The 27,164-nt window shown below is 50.8% G+C and overlaps 1 protein-coding gene across 6 annotated transcripts in view; it reads left to right on the top strand.

The window, feature by feature from the left end:
* Window positions 1-21,580, top strand: part of DLG5 (discs large MAGUK scaffold protein 5) — a 119,550-nt gene extending 97,970 nt beyond the window's left edge. For all 6 annotated transcript variants that reach the window (XM_041748638.1, XM_041748636.1, XM_041748634.1 and 3 more), the window contains 12 exons: window positions 3,014-3,176; window positions 3,312-3,445; window positions 4,085-4,231; window positions 5,450-5,633; window positions 6,464-6,612; window positions 7,497-7,667; window positions 8,501-8,697; window positions 15,752-15,895; window positions 16,126-16,253; window positions 17,523-17,632; window positions 18,288-18,397; window positions 19,789-21,580. In XM_041748638.1, coding sequence (XP_041604572.1) covers window positions 3,014-3,176; window positions 3,312-3,445; window positions 4,085-4,231; window positions 5,450-5,633; window positions 6,464-6,612; window positions 7,497-7,667; window positions 8,501-8,697; window positions 15,752-15,895; window positions 16,126-16,253; window positions 17,523-17,632; window positions 18,288-18,397; window positions 19,789-19,892 — 1,741 coding nt within the window. In that variant the 3' untranslated portion in view covers window positions 19,893-21,580. The remainder of the gene's footprint in view (window positions 1-3,013; window positions 3,177-3,311; window positions 3,446-4,084; window positions 4,232-5,449; window positions 5,634-6,463; window positions 6,613-7,496; window positions 7,668-8,500; window positions 8,698-15,751; window positions 15,896-16,125; window positions 16,254-17,522; window positions 17,633-18,287; window positions 18,398-19,788) is intronic.
* The last annotated feature ends 5,584 nt before the right edge of the window (window positions 21,581-27,164 follow it).

The raw sequence follows: 27,164 nt of genomic DNA on the forward strand, positions 1-27,164 counted from the left end.
AATCAGGGCTCATTCTTATTCTTTGCTTTCTGGCTCCAGAACACACCTGTACCACTTGTCCCCTCCAAGCGTGAAATAAAATATGCATAGAAAAAAAGTATGTGAAGCGTAAGAGTGTGGCTTAGCCTTCTAGTCGTTCATTTTGAAATGTTGGCCAGTCTGCGGAGATTTCAGGTTAGCTTGAGGCTGGAATCAGTCCAGACGTGCCTCCTGTCAGGGGTCCCTCACTCCCCCTACAAGCTCTGCACACCTCACCCACCTCTGTTGTTCTTCAGAGTAGAACTGACCAGATCGTATTTCTTGTTAAGAGGTCCTATCTCGATTGTAAGTCTTCAGGAGATCTGATTAAACAGGAGCTTGCTTTTAAGGAACAGGGCCACTCTTGTCCACTCAAATCCAGAATGCCGAGGGCCCTCATCGCTGTGAGCCGTGAAAGGAACCCTGCAGGGCGGGCTCTGCGTTAAGAAAATGATTTGAACTGAAACATCTGAACTTGTAAGACAACCTAACAACTCCCCGGACAACCAGCGAATATTAACTGGAGCATAGAAGTTGCTCCTATACTATCTATAGGACAGTAGGGGATGCAGATGCAGTTCATGTGGCACATCTCACCCACGTGATGCGCCCCAAGTCCTGGGTCACTTCACCCCAGCTCAGGTCACTGAGGAGTGAGACCTTCCACCAACTCAGGCGGGTTCCTTAGAAGCAGAAAGGACCTTGACACCTGCCATCAGGTGTCCCCATAGTTAGCTTCCCGCAGCGTCCAGAGAATAGGGCCTGCTCTGGGAGAGGCGAGTGTCCATGCTCCTGCCCTCACGGTGCTTCCGGTCCGGTCAGAGGCGTAGTTATCATGTGTGACCCGACTGAAGGAAAGACAGCTGCTTTCCCCCTGATTCTAAAGTACATTATCATGTAGCTTCTCATTAGCAGAATCCAGAAAGATGAGGAAAGTAGAAAGAAGAAAAGTCACATGTCATCTCCTCAGTTGCCCTTCCCCTTTTGCTAAGTGTATATGTGTGTATGTTTAAAGGCTTGTTTTATAATTTGCATCTTTTTGTACGTGAACACTCATTTCACGGTGTTTGTAATATCACAAAGCGTGCTTTTATAAACCTCTTTGACTACACAGCCTTATTCTGAGAAAACTTTTGTGCATGTTATAAGAAACTTATTTTTTATTTTTTTTTAAGATTTTTATTCACTTATTCATGAGACACAGAGGGAGAAGCAGGCTCCCCTTGGGGAGCCCGATGTGGGACTTGATCCCAGGACCTCGGGATCACGACTAAGCCAAAGGCGGACGCTCAACCACTGAGCCACCCAGGTGCCGCTGTTAATAAGAGATTTAAATCGTTTAGGAGATCAGAAAGTAAGGATTGTCCCAAGTCCCCTCACCTGGAGGTGCCTTCATAGAAGGGTCCTTCATAGGAACCTCTCCGTGCGTGATTGGCCATGCATCTTTGTACAGATTTATAGAAGTGAGATTACGCCCACCTGTCTGCTCACACATCTCTCCCTGCTGGTAAATCCTGATCCGTATTGTTCATAACGGCTTTGTATGACGCTTACTGGGATTCAGCTACCTGCTGCTTTATTGAGATAGATGTAGGTTTTGGAGGTGGAACAGGAAAACAAGAAGGGGTTTTCAGTGGGGACTGAGGAGCACCAGACTCAAAATGAGCTCTGCCTGCATCTGCCATGCTGTCCTTTAATGCCGGCTGGGGGTATGAGGACGGTGTTGGTTGCTGCTGGTTAAGGGTTCTTACGACTCCAAACTGCCTGGCACTGTGGTATGTGATGGGTCTGCAAGTTACAGGCCAGGGATAAGCGTCTGAGCCACAGGATCAGAGAGGGCCTCGCGACATGAGTGAGTTTGGGAAGCGGAGAGAGGGTGGGAGAGGTGAAGGGACAAGTCAGAAGGATTTTCATCTAAGGCTGCCAGAGGACTGGGCCCTGGGTAATGGGTCCCAGGCTGAGGCTGAGTTTGAGAGATTGCTGTGCCTCTGGGTAGTGAGGGGTGGCAGGCAAGGAGGTAGCTCAGCAGCCTGCCGGTCCATCACCATGTGAGCTTGTCCCTACCCTCGTGCTCGGGAGGGGAGCCCAAGGACAAGGTGCTCCAGCTGGCTCCTCCCTCCGCCTTTGAGTGTAATTTTGTCCCGAGAGGAAGAGCTTAGGGCAGCGTGCAGCACAGTCCTCACGGGGCGGCTCAGCATCACCTGGGTGCCTTTCTATCTGTTAGGTTCTAGGCATCTGTCCTCCTTTTCTGAGCATCCCTCTTTTCTTTCTAACTTTTTGCACCTTCCAGGTGTCTCCACCACCACAGATCCCTCCTGAGACTGCCCGTGGCCACCAGGCCCAGGTTCTCCTCCCTGAGGAGTCTGAGGTTGGCCTGACATGAGGCCCCTGCCCGAGTGCCCTCGTGCCCCTGGCACGGTGGACAGCTTCCCCCCAGGCTAGCAAGTGCATGGTCCTCGCCTTGCTCCCAGCCTCCCCGCTCCCTTTTTAATGGCTTGGGTTTGCAGTGGCTTAATTTCCATGGTCATTGTACATCACTCTCTACTGGTAAATATAAAAACTGATACTGTATATCATTTCTTCTGGGTGACTATCATCCCAGGAACCACTTCTTTTCCTCCTGGGGCATCCTGAAACCCCACCAGGGTTTGTTGATAGCACATTTTGTTGTGGCAACTCCTCTCATATTATGAAACTTTGTGCTTTCTCCCTGCCTGTCAGTGTTTATAGTTTATAAAGACCATTCTTTGTGTCTTTGGGGCTGGGTGCTTCTGTGGTCATTGGGGGGTGTTGTGTTTGTATTGCATGAGGTTCTGGGAATGTTTATCACTGCCATACAGAGGTGGGGTCATCACATTCCCATCCAGCTGCGTCATTAGAGGAGCATCTGGCGGTCCCCGCCCCTTTCTGCGTAGCTGGTTGCATGTCTGACCTCCGATTTGCCCCAAACCTTTCAATTGTGTCCAAGTCCCCACACTGTTGGCTCTCTTCCAAGGCCCTATGTGGAGGAGCCACGCCATGTCAAGCTGCAGAAAGGCTCAGAGCCACTGGGCATCTCCATTGTGAGTGGAGAGAAAGGCGGGGTCTACGTCTCCAAGGTGACAGGGGGGAGCATCGCTCACCAAGCTGGCCTTGAGTACGGGGATCAGTTACTTGAGGTAGGTGAGAACTGCCCCTCCGCACTGCATCCTTCTCTCCCACCTCTCCCCTGCTCCTCCCTTCTTCGGGAATGCTGTGCTCCCCCCGTCCCCAGCTCCCATGACATCACTGAGTGTGCTCTGGATGTTTCCTAGTTCAACGGCATAAACCTGCGGAGCGCCACGGAGCAGCAGGCCCGGCTCATCATCGGGCAGCAGTGTGACACTATCACCATCCTGGCCCAGTACAACCCACACATGCACCAGCTCAGCAGCCACTCTCGGTCCAGGTGAGGGCCTAGGCCTCCCCAGGGGGGCCATCTGGGCCGCGGGAGGACAGATGGTGCAGCCAGGGTGCCAGCTGTGAGTTCTGGCCATTCAGCTGCCCTAAGAGGAGAGGTGGCCAGCCCTGCATTTTGGAAAACACATATAGGAGGGGGAAGATGCGAAGTAGGATACCTGAGGTGTGGGGTGTGGAAGCACGCACAGCAAGAAGCCCCCCGACAGGTGTGTGGAGCCAGGAACCGAGGCCCTGAGGGTGGGATTCTCATGCTGTCTGTATCTGCCCCTGAGCTGTGGGTTGCTAGGCGTGTGAGAGAAGGGCCCCCGCCATGCAGTGCTGCACAGCTCAGCGAAAGGACAAGATATACAACAGAGGAAGAGGGACAGTGAGTGTGTGGGCCTCCAGGCCATCACCTGAATTCAGAGAGGATCCCCAAGTTGAGGACAGGTGAGGGGGAGCGGACAGGCTGATCCTGCAGGGTCAGCGACCTGAGTCCAAGCTCCCAAGACGTCTGCTCTTCTCGGGGCTCGGAGCCATGTGACCCAGTCCCTGTTCAGAGCCCAGCCCTGGTCACCACCCGAGGGGGTGGCTGTGGACAGCCGAGGACTGTGAGCCGCTCCTTATTCCTCCTGACCTCCATTCCCAGCTCCCACCTGGACCCTGCCAGCACTCACGCCGCTCTCCAGGGCAGCAGTGCCCCCACCCCGGAGCATCCCTCTGTCATTGACCCGCTGATGGAGCAGGATGAGGGCCCTGGCACCCCCCAGGCCAAGCAGAGCACCCCCAGTTCCAGGTCAGCAAATCCGTGCCGTGAGCCTCCCGTCTGTGCGCCCTGGCCCAGGGGGGTGGGAGGGTGGGCGGCCATGGCTGTGGCCCGAACTCATCCTGTTGCCATCACCTGGGCTACAGGCCATATAGCAGGTGTCAGGATTTGGGGTGGGAAGCATGCCATTCCTTTTTTCCTCTCACCCTCCTGCCCTTTCTCACTTTCTTGTTTTTTTTCTCTCTCTCTCTCTCTCTTTTTTTTCTCATTGACTTGTTCTTAGCTCTGCCTCTCTCCTTTTCTCCTCTTTTTCTCAGTTACTCGTTTTCTCACTCTGTCTTTAGACAGAATTCCACAGTCACCACCCAGCCAGGCCACCATCAGCAGTCGCCCCCAGGGAGCTCCAGGTTTAGAGGGTGACAGGCAAGTGTCCAGGCGTGTGCAGCACGTGCTGGGAGGGCCAGTACAGGCCACGACGGAGCAGTCAGCGAGAGTGTGGCAGGGAGCAGTGACAGTTAAGTCAACGCATTCAGGGTGAGCAGGGGTCAGCTGTGCATACGGTGGGTGTGGAGAGAGGTCAGGAGAAGGCAGGCACGCAGCAGCCATCCCTCATCCTGGACAGAGCTGTTTCCTTGGCCAGGGAATGTAGCCAGCCCTGTGCTTTTTGCCCTGGATCCGTCACATTGGGACTTGTCCGCCGGAGTCACAGCTGGCCTGTCCCCTGAGGTCCCCTCATCAGTCCCTGTCACCGTCCTATTTCCTCTTCCTGGCGTGCTTGCCGGTGTCTCCCTCACTGCTTTGTGAGTTCCTTGACGGCACGCAGCCCCCTCTTCATGCTTCAGCACTGTCCCTGGGCCAGAGAAGCTGCTCTGCAAACCTTGCCAAGTGGTCTGTGGTGCCCTGGACTGTGAGGCCAGCTCTAACTTTTCTTAGGCAGAGCAGGGTTAGGAGAACAAGTGCAGTCCAGCTGGGAAGAGAGGCCGCCTATGGCATTCGACTGACAGCTGGGCCAGAAAGCAGGGGCATTTATTTCTGTTCGATCCCCCGCTGGCTCTCTCAACTGGGGCCATGTTTTCACCTCGACAAACCTCAGCATCCAGCCCATACACTAAGTCGCTAGAACCAGAGCCCAGATGGGACACCAGGAGACCTCAGAGGAAAACTGTCAGGGCGTTAGGCACCCTGTAGTCTTTGACACCCAGCTCGCCGCCGTGTGTGATTGAGGGACTTTATTTTCGTTCCCTGAAGGATGGTGGGAGATGCCAATAAGAAGACTTCAGAGCCACGCGTGGTCTTCATCAAAAAGTCCCAGCTGGAGCTTGGAGTCCATTTATGTGGAGGGAACCTGCACGGGGTGTTTGTGGCTGAGGTGGAGGACGACAGTCCTGCCAAGGGCCCTGACGGCCTTGTGGTGGGGGACCTCATCCTCGAGGTGAGTTCTGAGCAGCCGGTGGCACAGGAGGCAGAGAGCACGGCCTCCTGCCTGGTGCCCCTGTTGGTGTTGAATGCTGCCAGGACCCTCGGGGCGGATCACAGGGCCCTGGTGACAGGAGGGAATTGGGAGGGAGAATGCTCTGCCATGTCAGCAGCAGGGCCGTGCTCTGATGGAGGGGCCCCCTTTTCCCTGGGTCTCCTGTTGAGGGGCAAGGGGACTTCACAGGAATTCAAAGACACAAGTAGCTTTTTTTTTTTTAATTATTATTTTTTATTTAAATTCCATTTGCTAACATGTCCTATAACACCCAGTGCTCATCCTGTCACATACCCTCCTTGGTGCCCGGCACCCAGTCACCCCATCCCCCCACCACCTCCCCTTCCACAACTCTTTGTTTCCCAGAGTCAGAAGCCTCTCCTGGTTTGTCTCCCTCTCTGATGTCTCCCCACCCAGTTTCCCCCCTTTCCTTATGGTCCCTTTCACTCTTTCTTATATTCCCCATAGGAGTGAAACCATAAGATGATTGTTCTCCGACTGACTTATTTCATTCAGTGTAATACCTTCCAGTTCCATCCACGAAAGACAGAAATAGCTTAAACAAGATGAAGTGCTGTGTTTTCATAGCCCTAACTTGCTGGGAGATTAGCACAGGGTTTCTCGTGGGAGAAGCTGTTGGGGGGAGGACTCAGCCTTACCTGCAGAGGTGAGGCAGGCAGATTCCCAGTTAAGGGGATCTTAAATCTGCCCTCTCCCCCTACTGCCCTGTCAGGGTGCCGAAGCTGTCTCTGGCTTCTGCCCTCTGACCTCAGTCCCCTGTCCTCTGGCAGTATGGCAGTCTGGATGTGCGCAACAGGACGGTGGAGGAGGTCTACGTGGAGATGCTGAAGCCCAAGGACAGTGTCCGTCTCAAGGTGCAGTACCGCCCTGAGGAGTTCACCAAAGTCAAGGGTCTGCCCGGCGACAGCTTCTACATCAGGTACCAGGGGCTAGGAGTTCCAGGGATTCGGGGCCAGGGGAGGGGCTTCCTCAGGAGACTGGTCCTGGTGAGTGTCTTTGCAACAGAGAGAGTGAGACCATGGTCCTTGTTGCATGGGCCCCAAGCCACAAGCGAGATGCATGCGACTTAGGAAAACTTCACTTGAGAACTTGTAGGACCACATAGGGCTCCCTATTTAGGGTTTGGGGCTTGGGAAATTTTGAGGCTGCAGAGCCCCATTTTCCTGTGCACTGTGCTCCTCTCCTGGTCTGCCCCAATCCATGGCTGCAGATCGTCTGCAGGCTGTGTGAGTGTCAAGGCATGCACGTGCCCAAAGTGCAGTAGGACTTGTGTGCAGGCCAGCCCAGCCACCAGGTGTTTTCTAGAGGGGCTCTAGCTTCCTTTGTGTTTCCTAAGTTCTAAGGCCACAGAAAGGAAAAAGCACTAATCAGTTGTGTACTGTGAGATACGGTCTCTGTCTCTAGGCCACCCTCCTTGGTAGGAGATGAGATTTCCATCCTGAGGAGTTTCCCTTCTGTAGGAACCATTGACCTTGACTCGGGAGATAAAGGCCCGTTTGGAAGGCGGGATATGGTTCTGGTCCTTGGCAAGAAGTTCTTTATCCGATGGGTGTGAGGCAGCCCTCATTGCCAGGGAGCCTCAGTCTCAGGGGAAGCAAGACAACTTTGTTCTGTTACTGAAGCTGAGGCTCCCTTCTTTGGGAACTGCCCCCAGGATGGGAGAGGTGGGTCCTGATTGTGGTCCAGGGAAAGCGCAGAGCAGGAGAGCTGTCCCAGGAGACTGGCTGCCAAAGTGTGTGGCTGGTTGGTCCTCCATAGCCCAGAGCCCCCTCCTGATCCGGTTCCCTCTGTCACTTGCTCCAGGGCCCTGTACGACCGGCTGGCAGAGGTGGAGCATGAGCTGAGCTTTAAGAAAGATGACATCCTCTACATTGATGACACCTTGCCTCAGGGTACCTTTGGGTCCTGGATGGCCTGGCAGCTAGATGAGAACGCCCAGAAGATGCAGCGTGGGCAGATCCCCAGCAAATACGTGTAAGTGGCCATGTCTGGGCTTGGAGGGGGCGGTGCCAGCCCTGGGGCTGTCCCACAGGATCGGGGCTCACGCTGCCGTGCACGCTGGCTTCTGGTCTGCACGCTCCGCCCCAACTGCTTGTCCAGGAAGCTGCTCCTAGCACAGTTCAGTGCCGCCCATATGTCAGTGCTACACGGGAGCATGGTGGCAACTTAGGAAATGCAACTTTTTAATTTTTAACAGATTTATTGAGATACACTCATATACCATGCAGTTCACCCAAAGTGTCCAATTCGGTGGCTTTCAGTGTACCCCGAACTGTGTGCCACCATCCCCGTGTCATTTCAGAGCACTCTCCTCAGCTCAGAAGTGGCCCTGCCCCTGTTAGCTCTCCCATCGGCCTTTCCGTCTCTCCTGCCCCCTCCCACCGGACGCAGCCCCGACTCTACCTCTGTCCCTGTAGATGTCCCTGTTCTGGGCTTTCATGTGAATGTGGCCTTCTGAGCCTGCTGTCTGGCATTTGGCATAGCATTTTCAGGGTTATTCCATGTCGGTGTGCATCCATGTTTTTCGTTCCTTTTTGTGGCAGGAAGCCCCGCTTGTCATGACACCAGGTGAAGGCTGTCTTAGCACTTCCATTTGACACTCACCTGAGTACAAATTTGTCCGCTCTGCAAGCATCCCCCATGGCAGTGGTACCAAGGGGTCCTCAGTGGTGTGGGTGGGTGGAGTAACCAAGACACCTGCCGAGGAGCATTGGAGGAGTCTGGGGTCCTGGCGGAGCAGGGCGGGGTGTGTGGGAGATGCTCAATCACTAGGCCCTTCTCAGGACCACCCTTCCCTGTGACCGCAGGATGGACCAAGAATTCTCTAGGAGACTCAGCATGTCTGAGGTCAAAGATGACAACAACGCCGCAAAGACACTGTCGGCGGCTGCACGCAGATCCTTCTTTCGAAGGAAGCATAAGCACAAACGCAGCGGGTCCAAAGATGGGAAAGACCTCCTTGCTCTGGACACCTTTTCCAACGACACCATTCCACTCTTTGAAGGCAAGTGGCTGAGCTCACTTTTCCAGCGGCTCTCAGAATTAGGTTTGCCATTGACACTGGCTTAAGCAAGATAGAGGTCCACCCTGCTTTTGCATAGGAGTCCTTGTCTCGGTCGGGGTGGTCGTGTCCTCAGGGGCTGCCGTCTGCAGGGCACGGCTTCCATAGTCAGCACGTGACATTGCAGTTCCAACTATCAGATCATATTCAGTCAGCAGGAAAGGAGGATGGGGCAAAGTGTGCAGTTGAGTGTGCCTCTTTAAACCACTTACTTGGGAGTCCCACCCTGCAACATCTTCTCACATCTCACTGGCCACTGGCATCTGCAGGGTTTCAGCTGGCGCAGTGCTGCCCTCAGTACCCTAGGTTCTATAGGAGGGAAGAAAGGAAGGATGGGTACTGGATGGGCAGAAGCAGTCTCTGCACAACGCGTTGCTTCTCGTTTCTTCTGGGGTTATTATGGGCTGTCTGGGGGTGACCAAGAGCCACCAGTCTCTGCAGATCTTTGGCCTTTTTGTGGCTTCACTCCTGTGTCCATGAATGATTCTTACAAGATGTCCCCGGGCTAGGCACTGCATCAGGGCCGGAGTGGTATATTAGGGAGTATTAGACGGGCCCTGGCAGATTGCTCTTGTGGAGCGGGTACTTTTGTCCTGTAAAGCAGGAGGCTCTTGTGACTGCTGCTCATGGGGTTGCTGGTGTGTGTCCAGCATTCTAGAATGTTGCCCTCCCAGGCAGGCAGGCGACAAAGGGTGGGCAACAAGCAGCTGATAGGACAGCTAATTTCTTCCTTCCCTGCTCCCATTTTTATTGTTTAAATTAAGGCCCTGGCGCTGGGAGTTGAGTGTACCCCACCCTTGTTCGGGGCCCATTGTCACTCTGTCAGGACACAGAAGGCAAACCCCAGCCAGTAGGTCCACATCTGTTTCTATATGGCCTGGAGCTAAGAATGGATGTTTACATGTTTAAACGTAATGTAAGAATGTCTTCAGGTGCAGACACCTTTTGGCAATAACAATTGCTTGTTTTTGTTGTTTTTTTCCTTTCTGCAAAAAAAATGCCATTGGGATTTTCAGAGGGATTGCGTTGAATCTATAGATTGATTTGAGTAGTGTGAACATTTTAATAATATCGAGTCTCCCAGTTCACGAGCACAGGATGTCTTTCCATGTATTTGTACCTTTTTTGATTTTTTTTTTTTTTTTTTTTTGCAGTATTATGTAGTTTGCAGTTTACAGATCTTTTACCTCCTTGGTTAGGTGTATTCCTAAGTATTTTATCCTCTGTGATGCTATAGTAAGTGGGTTTGTTTTCTTCACTTCTTTTTTGGAGTGGACATTGTTAGTGTGTGGGAATGAAACTGATTTTTGCATGTTTTGATTTTGTATCCTGAAACTTTGCCGAACTCATTAGTTCTAAAAGGGTGCGTGTGTGTGTGTGTGTGTGTGTGTGTGTTCTCTTGGGTTTTTACATCAAGATCATGTCATCTGTAAGCATAATTGTACTACTTGTTTTCCACAGGGGATGCCTTCTTTCTTTTTCTTGTCTAATTGCCCTGGCTGGGATTTCCAGTACAGTGTGAGATAGTAGCAGAAAGTGTGGGCATCCTTGCCTTTGTTTCTGATGTTAGATGGACAGCTTCCTGTCTTTTGCCATTGAATATGACATTAGCTACGAGTTTTTCATATATGGCTAGTGTTATGTTCAAGTAGTTTCCTTCTGTTCCTATTTTGTGGAGTATTTTGATCATGAAGGGGTATTTAATTTCATCAGATGCTTTTTCTGTGTCAGCTGAGATGATCATGTGGTCCTTCATTTTGTTAATATGGTGCATGATGCTGATTGATCATTGTACGTTAAGAACCATCCTTTCGGGGATCCCTGGGTGGCTCAGGGGTTTAGCACCTGCCTTCGGCTCAGGGGCGTGATCCTGGAATCCCGGGATCGAGTCTCACATCGGGCTCCCTGCTTGGGGCCTGCTTCTCCCTCTGCCTGTGTCTCTGCTTCTCTCTCTCTCTCTCTCTGTGTCTCTCATGAATAAATAAATAAAAAATCTTAAAAAAAAAAAAAAAGAACCATCCTTTCATTCTAGGTATAAATCCCACTTGATCGTGGCATATGATCCTTTTCATGTGTTGCTGAATTCAGTTTGCGAATATTTTATTGAGGATTTTTGCTTCTACGTTCATCAGGGATATTGGTCTATAGTTTGCTTATTGTGTCTTAGGATGAATTTGGAAGTGTCCCCTCCTCTTCAATTTTTGGAAGAGTTTGAAGAGGACTCGTATTAATTTTTTAAGTGTTTGGTAGACTTCTCTGGTGAAGAAGCCATCTTGTCCTGGGCTTTTTCTTGCGGGGAAGTTTTCTATAACTTGCTGTCTCCTTGCTTGGTATAGCTCTCTTCAGTTTGTTTTTTTGTTTGTTTGTTTTAATTTCTTCATGATGTAGTCGTGATAACAGTCTATGTTTCTAGGAATTTATCATTCCTTCCAGGTTGTCTGATTTACTTACATGTTAAATTGTTTGTAGTTTGCTATAAGCTGTGAAGTCCTTATTATGTCCCTTTCTTCTTATTTCAGTGATTTAAGGCTTCTCTCCATTTTTCTTCATTATTCTACCTAAAAGTTTGTAAATGTTGTGGATCTTTTCAAAAAACCAACTCTTGGTTTCGTTGATATATTTTCTTTCTAATTGTTTTTCTATTCTCTATCTCTGCTCTTTATTCTTTCCTTCTGCTAATTTTGTGTTTAGTTTGTTCTTTTTTCCCCACCAGATTCCTCCAAGTGTGAAGTTAGGTTGTTGATTTCCTTTTTCTCAACATCAGCATTTTTACCACTACAAACATCCCTCATAGTACTGCCTTTGCTGCATCCTCTAAGTGTCCCTATGCTGTGGTTCTATTTTCATTTGTCTCCAAAAGTGTCCTGAATTGTCCTCTGTTTTTTTTTTTTTTTTTTTTCCCTTGGACTGCTTGGTGGTTTGAGCATGAGTTGTGTAATTTCCATGCAGTGTCTATTTCCCTGTTTTCCTTTTGTTGTTGATTTCTAGTTTCTTTCCTTTGTAGTCAGAAAAGATACTTTGCATAGTTTCAGTCTTCTTAAGTTTGTTTTGTAGCTGAACAAGTGGTCTGTCCTGCGAGTACCCCCCAGCACTTGAAAAGAGTGTGTACTCTGCTGTTGCCAAGTGGGCTGTTGTGTGCAGGTCCGTGAGGTCCATCTGGTCTACATGCTGCTTTTCCCTTCTTTTCTCTGTGGTGGTTTTGAAGTGCCTGGGCATACTGTGTTGCTGTCTGTTTCTCCCTTCAGTTCTGTCACGTATTTGGGAGCTCTAGCTTAAGGTGCATGTGTCTTGATAATTGTTGACTCTTTCTGGAGAATTGACCCTTTTATCATTATGTAATGTCCTTCTTTGTCTCTTGTGACAGTTTCTGCCTAAAAATCTATTTGGTCTGCTGGAACTGTGGCCATTCTGTTCTCATTAGATTCCTAATTGCATGAAATATCTTTATTCTTTCACTTTGATTAGCCCGTGTGTGTCCTTAGATCTAAAGTGAGTTTCCCTTAGCATGTAGCCGGATCTTGTTTATTCATATGTTTAACCAATCCTTTCACATTTAAAGTAATTACTGATGTGGGAGGACTTGAGTTGTTTTCTGTAGGTCCTGTAACTTTTTTTGTCCATCTTTTCCTAACCTTGCTGCCATCTGTTGTGCTATGCTGGGTTTTTGTTCTGTGGTTTTGGGGTTTTTTTGGTAGCAACAAGTTTTGATTCCCTTCTCATGTCCTGTTGTGTAAATTTCATACATATTTTCTTTTTGGTTACTATCGCAATTATGTAAAACATCTTAAACTTATAACAATCCATTTTATTATTTTTTTAAGTAGGCTCCATTCCCCACATTGGTCTCCATGCTGGAGACTCTGAGCTCCTGAGATCTCATGACCCTGAGATCAAGACCTGAGCGGAGATCAAGAGTTGGATGCTTAACCAACTGAGCCACCCAGGCACCCTGTAACAGTCTGTTAACAACTTAATTTGTCTCATATAAAAATACCATGTTACACCTCGGTGTCTCCCTCCCCTTTATGTTGTTGAGGACACCTATTACCTTTTATTTTATATCAATGTATATATTAGCACAGATTTATAATTACTTTTGTGCTGTTGCTTTTAAATATCTGCACCAAATTTAAAAGTGACTTAAGTACTATATTATGTTACTGCCAGATTCTCTATTTAAATGTACAGTTATCCTTCCCAGGGAGTTTTATATTTTTGCTGGATGGATTTAATGACTTGTGAGATGCTCTGTAGCTCTCTAATTCTGTAATTATGAGGACTTCCAATGAAGCAGATTGTTGAGGGAGGAACGGGAATCTTCTAAATTGGTATCCCGCTGCGTGGAATGTTAATAGTCGTTAGAGGAGAATACGATTCTTGCTCCAGTAAGTCAAAGGCATAGTGACTTACTGTCCACGCAGAGGGAAATGGATGAAGAGAAGCAATGTATCCATGTGTGCGAGGTTCAGAAAGAATACAGGAGAGCCGTATGAATCAACAGGGATGCATTCCAGAAACATAATGTGGAGTGAGAGGAGGGACACATGTTTACATTATTAGGTCGTTTTTGTTGAACACATGCACAAAGCATATTTTGTAGTCTTTTTGGAGTATATAAAAAATCAACATGTGAGAATAGCAAATATCTGAAAGGATATACTTCCAGGTCCTAATAGTGGTGATGAGGAGGCTGGTGGGGACCAGGAGGGCTTGGAGAAGAGGCGTCAGAGAAGCTGTTTGGCTTTCCCTGTAACATTCGATTTTTAAGAGAGAGGATGTGTTCAATTTCTGCTGGAGGAAGTCCTTGGCCCTGAGACTCCTCAGAGGCTTTAGTCAGAAATACACAGGAGTTTCTGGATGGTAGAGGTGACCACCAAACCCTTCCCTGCAGACCAGAACAGATCAGCTGGCCACCAGGTTGAGAAACGCTGCATAGAAGGTTGTGTGGGTGTATGTGGGTCGTCATCAGTCCTAAAAAAGTAAATTCGTGTGTAGGTGTGGGTGAGAGAGGAGGGAGACCGTTCACTTCCCGCTCAGTTCTGTCCAGGAGCTTGGTCCGCGTGGAGCCCAGCCGGCACCTGGCACCACACTGCCCAGGCGCAGCCCTGCCTCTGGCTGTTGTGCCCAAGATCGCGAATCTGAGAAACCACTTGAGGAGCCGACACCGATGCAAACACACGAGGGTTTATTTACAAGTTCGAGCTTGGGTCCAAGTATACCCGACACAGCGGAGCAGGGACTTGGACCCCGAGACTAAGAGGTGTAGCAGCTTTATAGGGGCCAGTGGCCCAAGGGATACACAGAAAGTTGCACAGTCATGTCGGTCCACATGCAGGTGGCCAACTGAATTACATCTTACCCTATAGTATCCATTTGAGCTGGCCTATTACTTTGGTCAGAGTCGGCACGCAGTTTGGTGCCCAAACTGCGGGGTTACATTGTTTTTTTTTGTTGTTGTTGTTGTTTTTTTTTAATAACTTATTTTTTTTTAATTTTTATTTATTTATGATAGTCACAGAGAGAGTGAGAGAGCGAGAGAGAGGCAGAGACATAGGCAGAGGGAGAAGCAGGCTCCATGCACCGGGAGCCCGACGTGGGATTCGATCCCGGGTCTCCAGGATCGCGCCCTGGGCCAAAGGCAGGCGCTAAACCGCTGCGCCACCCAGGTTACATTGTTATGAGCCATTTCCAATTAGGGTGTGCCCAGTGGCTTGACTAGGGTGGGGCAGCGCCTTAAGCAATAAGCAGGTCATGAGGGGGTCACACAGGAGGTGGCAGGTGCAGCACAAAATGGAGTTAGTCCTGCTCTGCTTGTCCAGGGGTAGGGGATTTTTGTTAAATTTCCTGGGTCCCACACTGGCCTCTCCTTCCGTCCCCAGTCAGGCCGCACAGCTTGTGTGCAGCCTTCCAGGCCGGGCCTTTCCTTGCCCTTTCCCCTTGACCACTTCAGCCCCGCCGTCCTGCCGTGCTTGGCCAGGGGCACAGCTCCATTGCACCCCCCCTGGGCCTGCTGCCAGTCTCTTCATCTTCGGGCCGCACAGTATTTGTTTAACCCCTGCTGCTCCCTGGGATTTCTTGTTCTGTTGCCTGGAGTTGTGAGCAGCTCTTGGCGTGGTCATTGGGCTTTTTCACGAGATGCTGTCTTGTGACACCGGTTAGACTTGTTTTGTATTCTTTCCAAAGTGTTTCTGAGGTGCCAGCGTGGTGCTTGATACTGATTTTAAGCCGTCTCTTTCTGCAAGGACTTTTTAAATTCACTTGGGGAAGGGGAGGTGTCCTACACAGATCACCTGGGACACCTTGGTTTGACACCTGGAACTGAGACCAGATGAGAGTAGCCAAAGTGTAATTTCTCTACTATGTAAAAGTCCCAGCTGGTCTGTGGTTCCAGGAAGGCAGCTCCATTCTGGGGATCCTCCAGGGACCCAAGTCCCTTCAGTCTTTTAGCGCTGTCATTTTTCTAAAGGTCATCCTCATCAGCAGGGTCAGAGGTAGCTGAGCACCCCAGGTCTTGTCCTTTTCAGCCCCTGGGAAGGGGGTGAGGAAGTGGGAGCTTCACCTCTGCTCACTGCTCAGGCAGGTCTGGGTCATGTGAGCATACCTACCTGCTGGGGAGGTTGCAATTCTAGGAAGCAGAGCATGGGTAGTCGTAGCGAGGGGAGCAGGCCCAGGACAAGTGAGGAAGACTTTGGGCAGAAGGAAGGGCTAAAATGACGGTTCTAGACTGGCTGTATTGGGTGTTTGCAGAGCAGGGACACTTGTGCTGGACTCCAGGAGTGACCATGCCCTGGTCTGCCTAGGACGTGGGGACTCAGCCCTAAACTTGGGCAGGCCCCAGGTGAACTGTGCTAAGCTGCTCACCCTACCTGGCTCTGGATATGTGGACTGAGGGGTGGACCTGCCTGGGGTGAGCACATGAGGGCAGCAGTGGACCCCCGGCCTCTCTCCTTCCCTCTGCTCCAGGTGAGTGCCTGTGACACTGCTCCTCTCTCCTCAGATTCAGTGAGCCTCGCCTATCAGCGGGTCCAGAAAGTAGACTGCACCTCCCTGAGGCCCGTCCTGATTCTGGGGCCTTTACTGGACGTGGTGAAGGAAATGCTGGTGAATGAGGCACCCAGCAAGTTCTGCAGATGCCCCCTCGGTAAGGGGCACCCTCTGTGCCTGTTGGACTATGTCCTCCCGTCTCCCAGGGTTGGGTCCCATGGTGTCTCAGAGCCCTCCTGACCCAGGTCATATTAGCAGGTGCCTTCTGTTTCTTTCTCTGGAAGGAAGGACAGCAGGACAGCTCTTCTGCAGTGCTCTTCCCTAGAATCTGCCATGACGGCCCACCATGCCAGAGGGCATCCTCATTCCTGTGTCTGTGCTTTGCAGAGGTGATGAAGGCCTCCCAGCAGGCCATCGAGCGGGGCGTCAAAGACTGCCTGTTTGTCGACTACAAGCGGAGGAGTGGCCATTTCGACGTGACCACAGTGGCTTCCATAAAGGAGATCACAGAAAAGGTACCTGTTGCTTAGACCGAGGATTAGGGTTTGAGCCTTTGGAATTGGACCTCCAGTGCCTCTGGACCTCTGCCCTGTGCGTCTGTCTCCTGGGCCTTCTGTGAGCTCGCCTGTGACCTTAGTCCAAGTTAGCCTTTATTGGGGTTTGCCCCCTTTGCTTCTGTGTGGTTCCACTGTCATAAACGGTCTGCCAGTCCCTGTGCATGCGTCACCCCTTTCCCTCTGAGGACTCGGGATCTGATGAGAGCTTTGAACTCTAGGAAAGCCCCCACATGGGGGGGGTTCTACAACAGGGTCCTGCATCTGCTCAGCGTGTATGCGGAACTTTACATGGGCCTTATTCTAGGGACAAGAATTTCTAGGGACCCACCTTTCCACTTTTCAGGGCTCCTGCCTCTGAAAGAGTTAAGAGCATTTCCATGTGTCTTTAGGCTCTGGAACGTACTGGGGTCCATTTGCCAGGAAGCATGAGAAAAAGTGGGGAAATCTGTAGTGTGTATTAGAAAAGCTGCTGAGGGTGTACTCCTCGGGCTCGTCCTTCTCAGGTGCTCATTTCACCTCGAAAGGCTCTGGTTTGCTCCTCCCTGGATGAGGGAGGTGGCTTCTGACAGCTGTGAGTGTGGATCGCCCAGAGGAAGCAGATGCACTCCACCTAGGTGTGCCCCAGGAAGTTAGAAAGCCAGCCCATGGCCAGGCTCCCACAGTGGAGCTTTCGGGGATCAGGGACAGCCGCGCACAGGGTGCCCATGGTCTGTCTATGGCTCACACTCCCGCTGGAGGCTGTGGGGACCCTGGGGCATTTCAGTCACAGCCACGCACGGCACAGTCCCCTTCCCTGGGCAGGCCCTGCCGTCTGCACATCTTCATTGGCTCAGTCTGACAGAAGTGAGGCTTCTGAGGCCGGGCTGGGTGGGGCTTGGAGATGTTCCCTGGGTCTGCAGAGGCAGGAAAGGCTGGCTGGGGATGGGCCGTCCAGACCCCGCTCTGCCCTGGCTCTGGCCTTGGCCACCATCAGACTCGACAGCTTGCATGGAGAGGTTCTCTGGAGTAAAGCTCTCCGTGGCTTCCTCCTACATGGTCTTCACAGTAGACTGGTCCTGCTGCCTCACTCATGGGGAGGGCCTCACGGGCTCGTTTATATGGTGGGGTGGAGCAGCGTGGGAGACCGGTTGGCCCCGTCAGTGGCAGAGACCAGCGGGAGGTGTCCTCAGAAGGGCTCTAGTGTTTCTAGGGCCCGGGCCCTGACTCCTCATTCATCATCCCCTGTAGAACCGGCACTGTCTCCTGGACATCGCCCCCCATGCCATCGAGCGGCTGCACCACATGCACATCTACCCCATTGTCATTTTCATCCACTACAAGAGCGCCAAACACATCAAGTAGGTGACTGGCTCCTGGGGGGGGGGGGTTGTGGGGGGCTTGGTGGGATGGGGCTGCTGGCTCAGACACCGGGGCAGTGGGGTGGGCGTGGAAGGATGAGATGGGCAGTAGGTGGAGGAACCCTCCCCATCGCACGCTCATTCAGGTGGTGCTAACCAGGCACGGTCCTGCTCCCCACCACCCTTTGCCCTGTGTGATGCTGCACGTTCCTAAGTAGTGCAGCTTTGTCCGTGTCACTCCCTGTGCATCTTGTCCCCCTTTCTCCTTCTCCTGCCTCTCAGCGGGGGCTCACAAGGACGCAGCAACTAGGTGACCAGCTGGGTCCAGGTCTGCGAGAAGCTGGCTTGGGATGTGATGATCCTTTACTGTCACGGAGCTCCAGTTTCTGTACTGGTTGGGCCGACAGCTTGTCAAGGCCCCCTCCACCTTGCTTCTGTGCTTCCAAGCTTCTGGTACCTGTACCTGGGGGCCAGCTGAGGTGCCTGCCTTCCCCTCTCCTGCCCAGAGCTCCCCATGGGGCCTGCAGGCCGTAGCTGTGCTTTATGACAGCAGCGCCTGGGGCCCTGTTGATGGAGGTCCTGTTACTCTGGACAAAGGAAGGAGGAGGGCCTGGGGAGGTGAGACGCTCAGCCTGCTTCTCTGGATGTCTGACAGGGAGCAGAGAGACCCCATCTACCTGAAGGACAAGGTGACTCAGAGGCATTCCAAAGAGCAGTTTGAGACAGCTCAGAAGATCGAACAGGAGTACAGTAGGTACTTCACAGGTAGGTGCGCCTCTGGCCTGGAGGAAGTACAGGCAGCGGGGAGGGACGCAGGCTAACGGGAGACGTCGGTACTAGCCCACACTTCCCGGATGCCGGCCAGTGCTGCCGCCGCCACTTACATCACAGCTGTTCTGCTGGCAGGTGCAGGGCAACGTCAGGAGTGTTATGGGTTGACAAGTAAATTTCCCTGCTTTCGGTCTCATGTCATGATCTGACCCTGTCCCCCAGATTTCTCCCCATCTGTCTCCCGGCACCAGGGCTGTGCGGGAGAGCTCTCAGGGCCCTCTGGTATAGCCATAGGGTTTGGTGAAGAAAAAGCTCCACTCCTAACAGCTTAGGTCTTTGAAAGACAGCAAACCAAAAGAAGCATGGCTCCAATCTGTTGGCTGCCATTGTACTTTGTGGCTTTCAACCTCTGATAAATCAGTTATTTGTAGGGGGGTTAACAACACTGGGGTCAGAGAGGCAGGGACAGTGATTTTAATTCACTGGTAGAGACTGTTAGCATCTAGTTTCCTGCATCTCAGGCAAAAACAGTTGGTCTCAAAAACCAAGCTTGGAGCTTCTCTGTATGTGTGAGTTTTAATCTCTAATCCATCGTAAGCCAGTATCAGTCAAATACATTAATAATTACTAGAGAAATGAAAAATTAAAAACTTACAAAATATAAGCGTTTGACTTTTTTTTTATTAGTTTCAACAGACATAAAATTACTCTTGTCACATTTCCACAGCAGTTTCTAAGCGCCCCTTATTTCTGTCCATACCTTGTGGCAGGCGGCCCGGGCGTGTTCAGTCTCCCGGCCCTGTTCCGTGGGGCACACAGGGAGCCTGGGCTAGTATCTCCAGGACCCATGGTGTTGAAGGCCTGCAGAGCAGGGCTGGGCCATAGCTGGGACATGTCGTCATCTTGCCTGGGAATCTTCACTGGGCTTGGGAAGCATTGGCTCCTTAAACTCCTTGTTTTCTGGAGAAGCCGGCTACCATTGGACCATCACCGCATAACCCCAGACTGCTTTCCAGGGTGCCAGACGCCCCCTTGGAAGACTGGGAAGACCCAGCGCGGGGCGTGCAGTTAATGCGAGTGGTCAGATCCTGATCGTCCCTGTTACAGGGGCTCCAAAACCTGACAAAATTTAACCCCAGCCTTCATGTGAGCCCACGTTGTCAGTATCCTACTGAACAGCTGAGCAGAGGGACAGATAAAAAGCCAAAGTTATTTGCACTCGACTCTTACTTTTCTTCCCCGATTTCTTACTGATGGAAGAGAGCGAGGAAGGCAGGCCAAGTAGCTCCAACCAGGCAGGAAACCTGAACAGGTGTATTTTATTTGCCTGCAACCTGGGGTCTGACTCTGAGCTCAGTGATGTGTGTTTGGGGGCTCTTTTGCAGGGGTCATCCAGGGAGGAGCCCTGTCGAGCATTTGCACTCAAATCTTGGCAATGGTCAATCAAGAACAAAATAAGGTCCTGTGGATTCCAGCCTGCCCGCTGTAGAAGGGTGCCATTGCCATGCCGGGAGTGGCTGCGGCTTGTCTGCCGGCGTAAACGTCTGGCCCGGCTCCTTCTTAGCGATCGAAAGTCCACGTCTATCTGTATATAAACACGGAGGGCAAGGATCCACGCACATGGACTCCAGAAGCACCCCCTCTGTAGCTCGAGGGCCACAGGTGAACGGGATCCGGGCTCAGGCCAGAAGACTGTTCCTCTCACACATGTGCTTTAAGACAAAGCAAAAAAAAAAAACCACAAAAGACTTTTGATAGAGGGGTTCAACACCACCCTTTCTTTAGCCAGCTCACCAGAGATGCTGCAAAGAGAACCTTTCAGATCACAAGTTTACAAGCCTTTTCTAAGTATTGGTTGTTTATGTTTACTTGAACGGCTCCATGTTGCCGGTGCCCAGCCCTGCCCTCCCCTGTCAACGTCCCGTGTTGCTTTGGTGTTGGGTTTCGTTCCTGCTTTCAGCAAAACGACTCTGGAACCCCGCTGGGGGCCACTCTGCTCTGGGAGGTTCTTGTCAGTGGGACCAGGGCTTCAAGACACTTCCCGCTCCCCGGTGGCACCTCTCGTGGAAGGACACCGTGATGGCAGGGGCTCAGACGTGCTGTGGTAGCAGGACCAGTGCCTTTGTGGGGCGGAGGCACCAGCGGCCGTGTCCTCTCCTCCTGCGCCAGGAAGGCCACTTGGGCGTCTTGCAAGCTTGCAGGCTTTGTCTCCTGCCCTCCGTGTCCGCTCATTTCTTCTCTTGTCTGCGATTGTTACGTCCGCCTGCTACCTGGGCCGTCCGGGCTCCCTGAGGTCACCGCCATGCCGTAGTCCCGGGCAGGGTGTTAACCAAGGGCTGGCACGTGCCACTGGGTCCTCCTTAGCTTCTGTAAATAGTGACCGCTTTTTCAGTGCAATTTTTGCAGGGTAATTCTTAAACTCCATAGACGGGGGCAGGCATACCATCTCTCTCTGATGGGAAGACGCTCATGTTTCAGACTGGGAACTGCGAGCTCTTAGGGGAAGTGTCATGATGAGTGTCCCCGCTCTCAGAAGCTGGGGATCTACTTAGTCTCGGTGACAGCACTCCTGGCATAAACAGTACCCCACAAGGACGTCCTTGGGGTTTTGTCTTTGGGATTTTTTTTTTTTTTTTTTTTTTTTTTTTGCACTTCTGATGCTGGATATCTCTGGCTGAAGATTTGATGTGGTTCCTCCTTAAACTGTGCGTCCTGTTAATAAATAGGTACTGTACTGGGCTCCGTGTGTCACTGGGGTAGGACCTATATTTTAATACTGTTCCTAACATTTCATTTTACTAGCAAGAAATCTTTGATTTCATTTTATTCTTTGTAATTCTAGACACTAGATTGTAGCATAGCTGACTTTTTTTTTTTTTTAAAGGGATCTATTTTCTTGCACAGGTGTTCACAGAGATGTGTGTCAGTCCTCAGCTCTGCCCTTCATTTCACAGGTACACGCCTTCCTCTAGCTCAGACCACCAACAGAGGTGGGCTGGCTGGGGGCCTGCTCGGCGCCCTCGGGGCTGCGTCTCTGAGCCGCGGCCCGGGCAGGACTGTGATGGTACAGTGTGCACAGGTACTGTTCTGACAGACTGGGATTTTCTGTACTAAAACCTTACTTTGTATCAAAAGTTAAACAGACTTTAGTACAACAAATAAAGGTCAATTTCTGTAACTTGTCATGAAGATACCTGTTTTAAAATTGGCTTCCTGTGTGTTCCCTGCCCCTCCCCCCCCAGCTCTCTCTCATTCCTAAGTGGGAGCCTGCTTTCCTGCCCTGCAGCGTGTAGCTGGATCGGCTGCCATGAGAGGTTCCTCCCAGCGCTCGTGATACTCAGGAGCCCCTTCTACCTGCTACATCAACGCCTCCGACGACTCCTTTCCCTCCCATGTGTCCGTCTGTCCCTCCATCCACCCAGCAAAGTGTGGACGGTGGTTGCAGCCAGGCAGCTGATCTGTGTTGAGATTCGGATCCTCCCCCCAGGTGCTTATATTCAGGGCTGTGAAGAGCAAAAGGGATTTGAAGGACGCTAAGATCCCCTGATGTTCGCAATCAGAGTCCTACCTGCAAGGGGGTGAGGACCAGGTTGGGCCCGCAGCAGGAAGAAGGCCTTGCCTGGCATGGGGGCTGCATTGTGATCCCACCCAGCGTCGTGGGACCATGAAGGCTCTCTGGAATTCCAGGGTGGCAGGAAGCCCAGACTGGCCTCATTAAATGCCCCGAGTTGGGGTCAGGGAAGAGTCCTTCTCCTCCTCTGTTCTCTTTGCCTGGGGTAGGTGGGGGCACAGTGCTAGAGAAAAGCCTCATGCTGCAGCAGTGACCTGGCCAATAGGGGCAGACTTGGGGTTCATGCCTCCTCAGTCCTTTCCTGCTGGGTGGAGGTTCCCTTGTGCACCTGCAGTCTTGGCCTCACCTGTAGCCACAGGACTCACAGGGCCATGGGGGCTGGTGCAGCTGGCTGAGGCCCAGGGCACAACCCTCTTGCCCACGTGCACCCAGCCATTCAGCTGCCCATACTTCCTCGCCAGCCCAGAGCCAGTGCTGACCCGAGAGGGGCAAATGGGGCAGCAGCTACTTGTCTTAGGCATGGGTTCTTTTCACGAGCCCAGTTATGCCAAAACCTTAAAGTTTTGCACATGCAGCTTTATGAGTAACCTTTTCTTCTTTTAGACTTTCACATGTTTTCTATAGGAAACTTGGTTTTCTTTCATAATTAAAAGGAAGGGAAAAAAAATGTCTCTTTTAAAAATGAAGGCCAGCTAAGTTGCTAGAATCACAAACTGTTTCTGGAGCTGCCAAGTAGCATTGAGGGAATTCCTGCTTGTTTCCAAGCCAGGCTGAAACTGGGACAGGGGAGAGGTGCACAGGAAGATCGGTCTCTGCCCTGAGTTGACGTCTGTCTCATGCAGGCTCAGATCCTTCTGGAAAGGCAGAGGTGACTTTTAGTTCCAGCCGTGAGGCCTTGGACAGATCATGCTCGTGGGCTCAGCACCTGGCCATTGAAGGTAGTGCAGACTAGATAATCTCTAAGGCCCCTTCCCTTGCTGACATCTGGGATAGGGGTGAGGAATGGGACTTCAGCGGAACCCCAGTTCTGGGGAGCCTTTCCAGAGGCTGGAGGAGCCCTTCAACACCTCATGCTTAGGAGTCAAAACCAAAAGGGACTGGAGTAGGAGCCGAGCGCTGGCCCAGAGGCTCAGGCTGGCGCAGAGGAGCTGGTGCAGGGAAGCGGCACTGCTGCCCGCCTTGGATGGACAGGGCAGGGGGCCACCTGGGTCAGATACTCAGATACTCACTGCGAGCAAGGACTGGCACAGGTGCTGGGGGCATCGAGGCCACTGCTGTCACACACACCAGGTCCTCAATGTTTGGCAGAAACGTGGTCAGAGGGCTTGGGCTGCTCTTGTCCATTTGCACGCTGACTACAGCATCCTCTGGACTCTGCCAGCAAGCCAAGGATGCTTCCGTGGGATGGAGCGCCGGTCTGGAGAGCAGGAAGCTTGTCAGCTCACGTCAAGACAAGCTGAGTGGCAATGAAGAATGTACACCAGGGTCATTTGATGTTTTCCTCTTGCTAAGCCACACCAAGCCAGAGACCCTGGTGCTAACAGCCCTTTGCGTCTCCATCTCAAGTCCCTGCCCCAAAGCAGACTTGTTACTCATGAAGTCTGGCAGCAGCTCTCCCAGTTTCCTGGGGATTTTCACCATTTCTTTCTTTGGTTCTCTTTCTCTTTGGCTGTCCTGCATCCTGTGCCACTTGTGAGGGGAAATTCTCAATCCCTGTTGGGAATGCTTTCTCCCCAGGAGGATGACTTGGTTTACCTTCTCCCAACACTGTCTTCGAGAAAAGTTCTGCATTAAAAAAGGAGCCGTCCATATGCCCCACAGTTTACAGATTGGTACACCTGGGTGGTTGGGAGGCGGGGGTGGGGGTGGCGTTGATGCCAGAAGCCCAGATGACAAGGCCTGCATCGACACCCGCCGTTGGGTGTGTCCCTCTTCCTGGGGCTTCGGTTATTTGTGTGTTGGATGCTGGCCTGGGTCCTGCATTTCTGACCTCTATTCTGTCCTTCCACTGTGCCTTCATGGAGGTTCACTCAACGTCACCCTTCAGTGCCCTCTGATGAATTCTCATCTTTGGTATCATGTCTTTAGTTTCCAAGAACTCTTTATTCTCTGAATGTTCATCTTTGTGTCATTCTATATTTGTCTCCTGGGTGTAATGTTTTAACTGAAGATAGATTTTTTTTTTCCTTTGTCCTTTCATATACATCTAATTTCTCCACCCCCACCCCCAATTTGTCCTGATCTCAGTCTTGCACATCAGAGGATTGGGCCTCAGGTGTCTCTGATTTCCCGGAGGAGTCCTTTGGGCCCCGACCCAGGAGGGTTGGCCTGGCAGCAGGTGTGCAGCCGTTGTTGGGGAAAGGCTGGCACTGTGCAGTCAGCATTCAATATGGCAGCAGCACAAGGCCGTTTACTCCTGTTTTCAGTGTGGGACCAATCCTCTGCTCTGTCCAGAAATCCTCTCTCACACTCTCCAGGGAGAAAACTTCCTGACTTCTGCCAACATGAGTGAGATGCAGGAGCCCTGCAGCTTCCAGTCTAGAAACAGGTCTCTCTCTGGCCTTCCTGAATTCCTCATTTAAGCCATTCTCTCCACCTCAAATTCTAGAAGGCGCAATGCCACAGTTCCTTGCTTTCCAAGATTCCTTGCTTTCTCATGTTTCAGGATTTGGCAGGCACAGGTCGGGTACATAACTTGGTACTGGTCTGTCTCCTTTTCATCTTTTTTTTAAAAGATTATTTGAGAGAGAGAGAGAGTGTGTGTGTGTGTGAGAGAGAGAGAGAGAGAGAGAGAGAGAGAAGATAATGATCAGGGTAGAGGGGCAGGGGGAGAGGGAGAAGCAGGTTCCCTGCTGAGCAGGAAGCTTGAGGTGGGGCTCCACCCCAGGGCCCCAGGATCATGACCTGAGCTGAAGGCAGATGGTTAACCAACTGAGCCACACAGGTGCCTTCCTTTCGTCTTCTAAAATGATTTTGCCATGGCTGTTTCTCTGGTCTTCCCATGTTTCCGGAATTATGTCTTTTTAAAAGAAATCCTTTTCCTATATTTACTTTGCTTTAGTGAGGTTTTAATAAACAAAATTAAGTGTATGTATAATTCTAGTTTGTTTTTTTAATCCCAGAAGTAAGGCTTACACCCTTTCATGTTCATTTTTTACTCTCACTGGGCTCTTGGAAGGACCTAAAACACATACTCGTTTCCTTCAACGGCAGTGCCCTCTGCCAGTTGGTGGGTGGGGAGTCAGGCCTCTACCAGAGAGGCAGGGCCAATAGGAGCCAATACGAGGCGTGTGTAACAACAGAAATCTCTTTCAAGTAGTGGGCGTCTGTGAGTGCTGGCTAGCAGGCAGAGGGTCACGGGCAGGTGGGGCTCTCTGGGCACGGACTGACAAAGGAAGAGTGAGCGAGTGGAACTCCATAGGAGAACTGCAGCAGCTGTCTACACATACAGTTTTTTCCCCTCCTTTCCAGGGAGGTTTCAGCTTTCCCAGCCTTTCCAGGCTTCTGCTTCTAAGGTCTGAATGCATTAGCTCACCCACATTGTCCAGGACACTCCCTTGCTCTTAATGTCAGCTGATTAGGGGCTTTAATGCAAATGGAAAATGCCTTCACAGTTAGTGTTGAAATAACTGGGGCCTGTGGCCTAGCCACGTTGTCCCATCAAAAAAAAAGAAAGCATCACTGGGGCATTTGCCAATCATTTACTTAACCAGTTTCCCACAAACAGGCATTTGGATTAAGTTTGTTGTTGTCTATAGACTTTTATATATATATATATATATATATATATATATATATATATATATAGACTTATTTATCTTCTGTGTGGAGTTTGTGCTTCACAGATAAGAACACCAAGGCTTTAAGGGTTACAGCAAATTCCCTAAGCCCTTTTCTCATGCTGTATTACCTTTGGGATAAAAGCTGACTTGTTCTTATTTTGGAGTTGCTCTCTTTAGCTCTGCACAGATGCTACTTGCTTTGGGACGTTACCATCTCAGCTACTTTACACCCGCCTGAGTCCATGGCAGATGGACAGAGATTCTGAGAACTAAGTGACTGTGAAGAGAGAAGGGGGACCTAGTAGGTCCTGCAGACAAGAGGGCTCTGCAGCACATGGATGGCATCTAGCACACATCCAAGAATACATAACAATAAAAAATAGAACCAGGTGGACCTCTGAGTTCAGCAACAATGCATGCTGGTGTGTGTTCTTTGTGCAAATAAGAAGAATAACTCTAAAACTGCACGGTATTTTGCTGGAAATGACAGTCTCTTTTTTGACAAACAGCTTATTTTTAAGATTATCTGCTAATACTGCTAATACTTTGAAGATATTGTATGCTTTGGCATTTGACAAGTTGACATTTCTCTTGAAGTGCAGTAACTTGTTTTTACATTTTTGTGTTTGAAATATATTACTTTCGATAACATTTTATCTCTAAATAATTCCCTTTGTTCTTAGACATCAGTGTCTTTTTTAAATTAACTAATGGCATTCTGAATAATCTATTTGTACATGTTACAGGGTCCAGACTAAGCAAGTGATTGCCTAGGAGACTGCAGCTTGAGGTCATCTTCATATGTGGGGAAAACAATTATTTAAAACCAAAAATCTCAGAGTTGAATCTGAAAGGTGTGTGTCTGTGTACATATCGTGGAAGATCAGAAAGCAGGTTTCTTATTTCAGGTCAAAGCCCAGGTAATTGACCCTTAAGAAAGCAGGGAAGGAGCCAATCGAAAATGCCTACAAATGCAAAAGAACATGGAGGAAAGCCTAGCAGAAGAACTTCTCTGGGTCTTTTGTAGGCTGCTGACTTGTTTGCCCAACAAAGAGTCCAAGGAGGAGGGCCCAGGTGTCGGTGGACGGCAGTATATTGGCCTCCGTACCAAAGCAGTGCTTTGTCCTGACTGGAGTCCATCCTTCAATCCTGTAACAGCAGGCTGGATGGCTGGATTCCCTGTGCTGCGTTGTAGATGGATTCTGTGATGTCCTTGATGACGGTGGTATCCACAGGAGGTCAGGGGTTACTGCTTACCATCTAGCTACTCAGCCAACAAAAGTGGGTGCAGCAGTCACAAGAAGGGAGCCTGGGAGGACAGACTGCTGCGATCAAAGTTGTGTCAATATGCATGCCTGTCCCTGGGACACTATGGCATCGTTGGATCCACAGACGACGTAATTGTTCT

This window comes from Vulpes lagopus, chromosome 3 (genome assembly GCF_018345385.1).
Source record: "Vulpes lagopus strain Blue_001 chromosome 3, ASM1834538v1, whole genome shotgun sequence".
In the NCBI taxonomy this organism is placed as follows: domain Eukaryota; kingdom Metazoa; phylum Chordata; class Mammalia; order Carnivora; family Canidae; genus Vulpes; species Vulpes lagopus.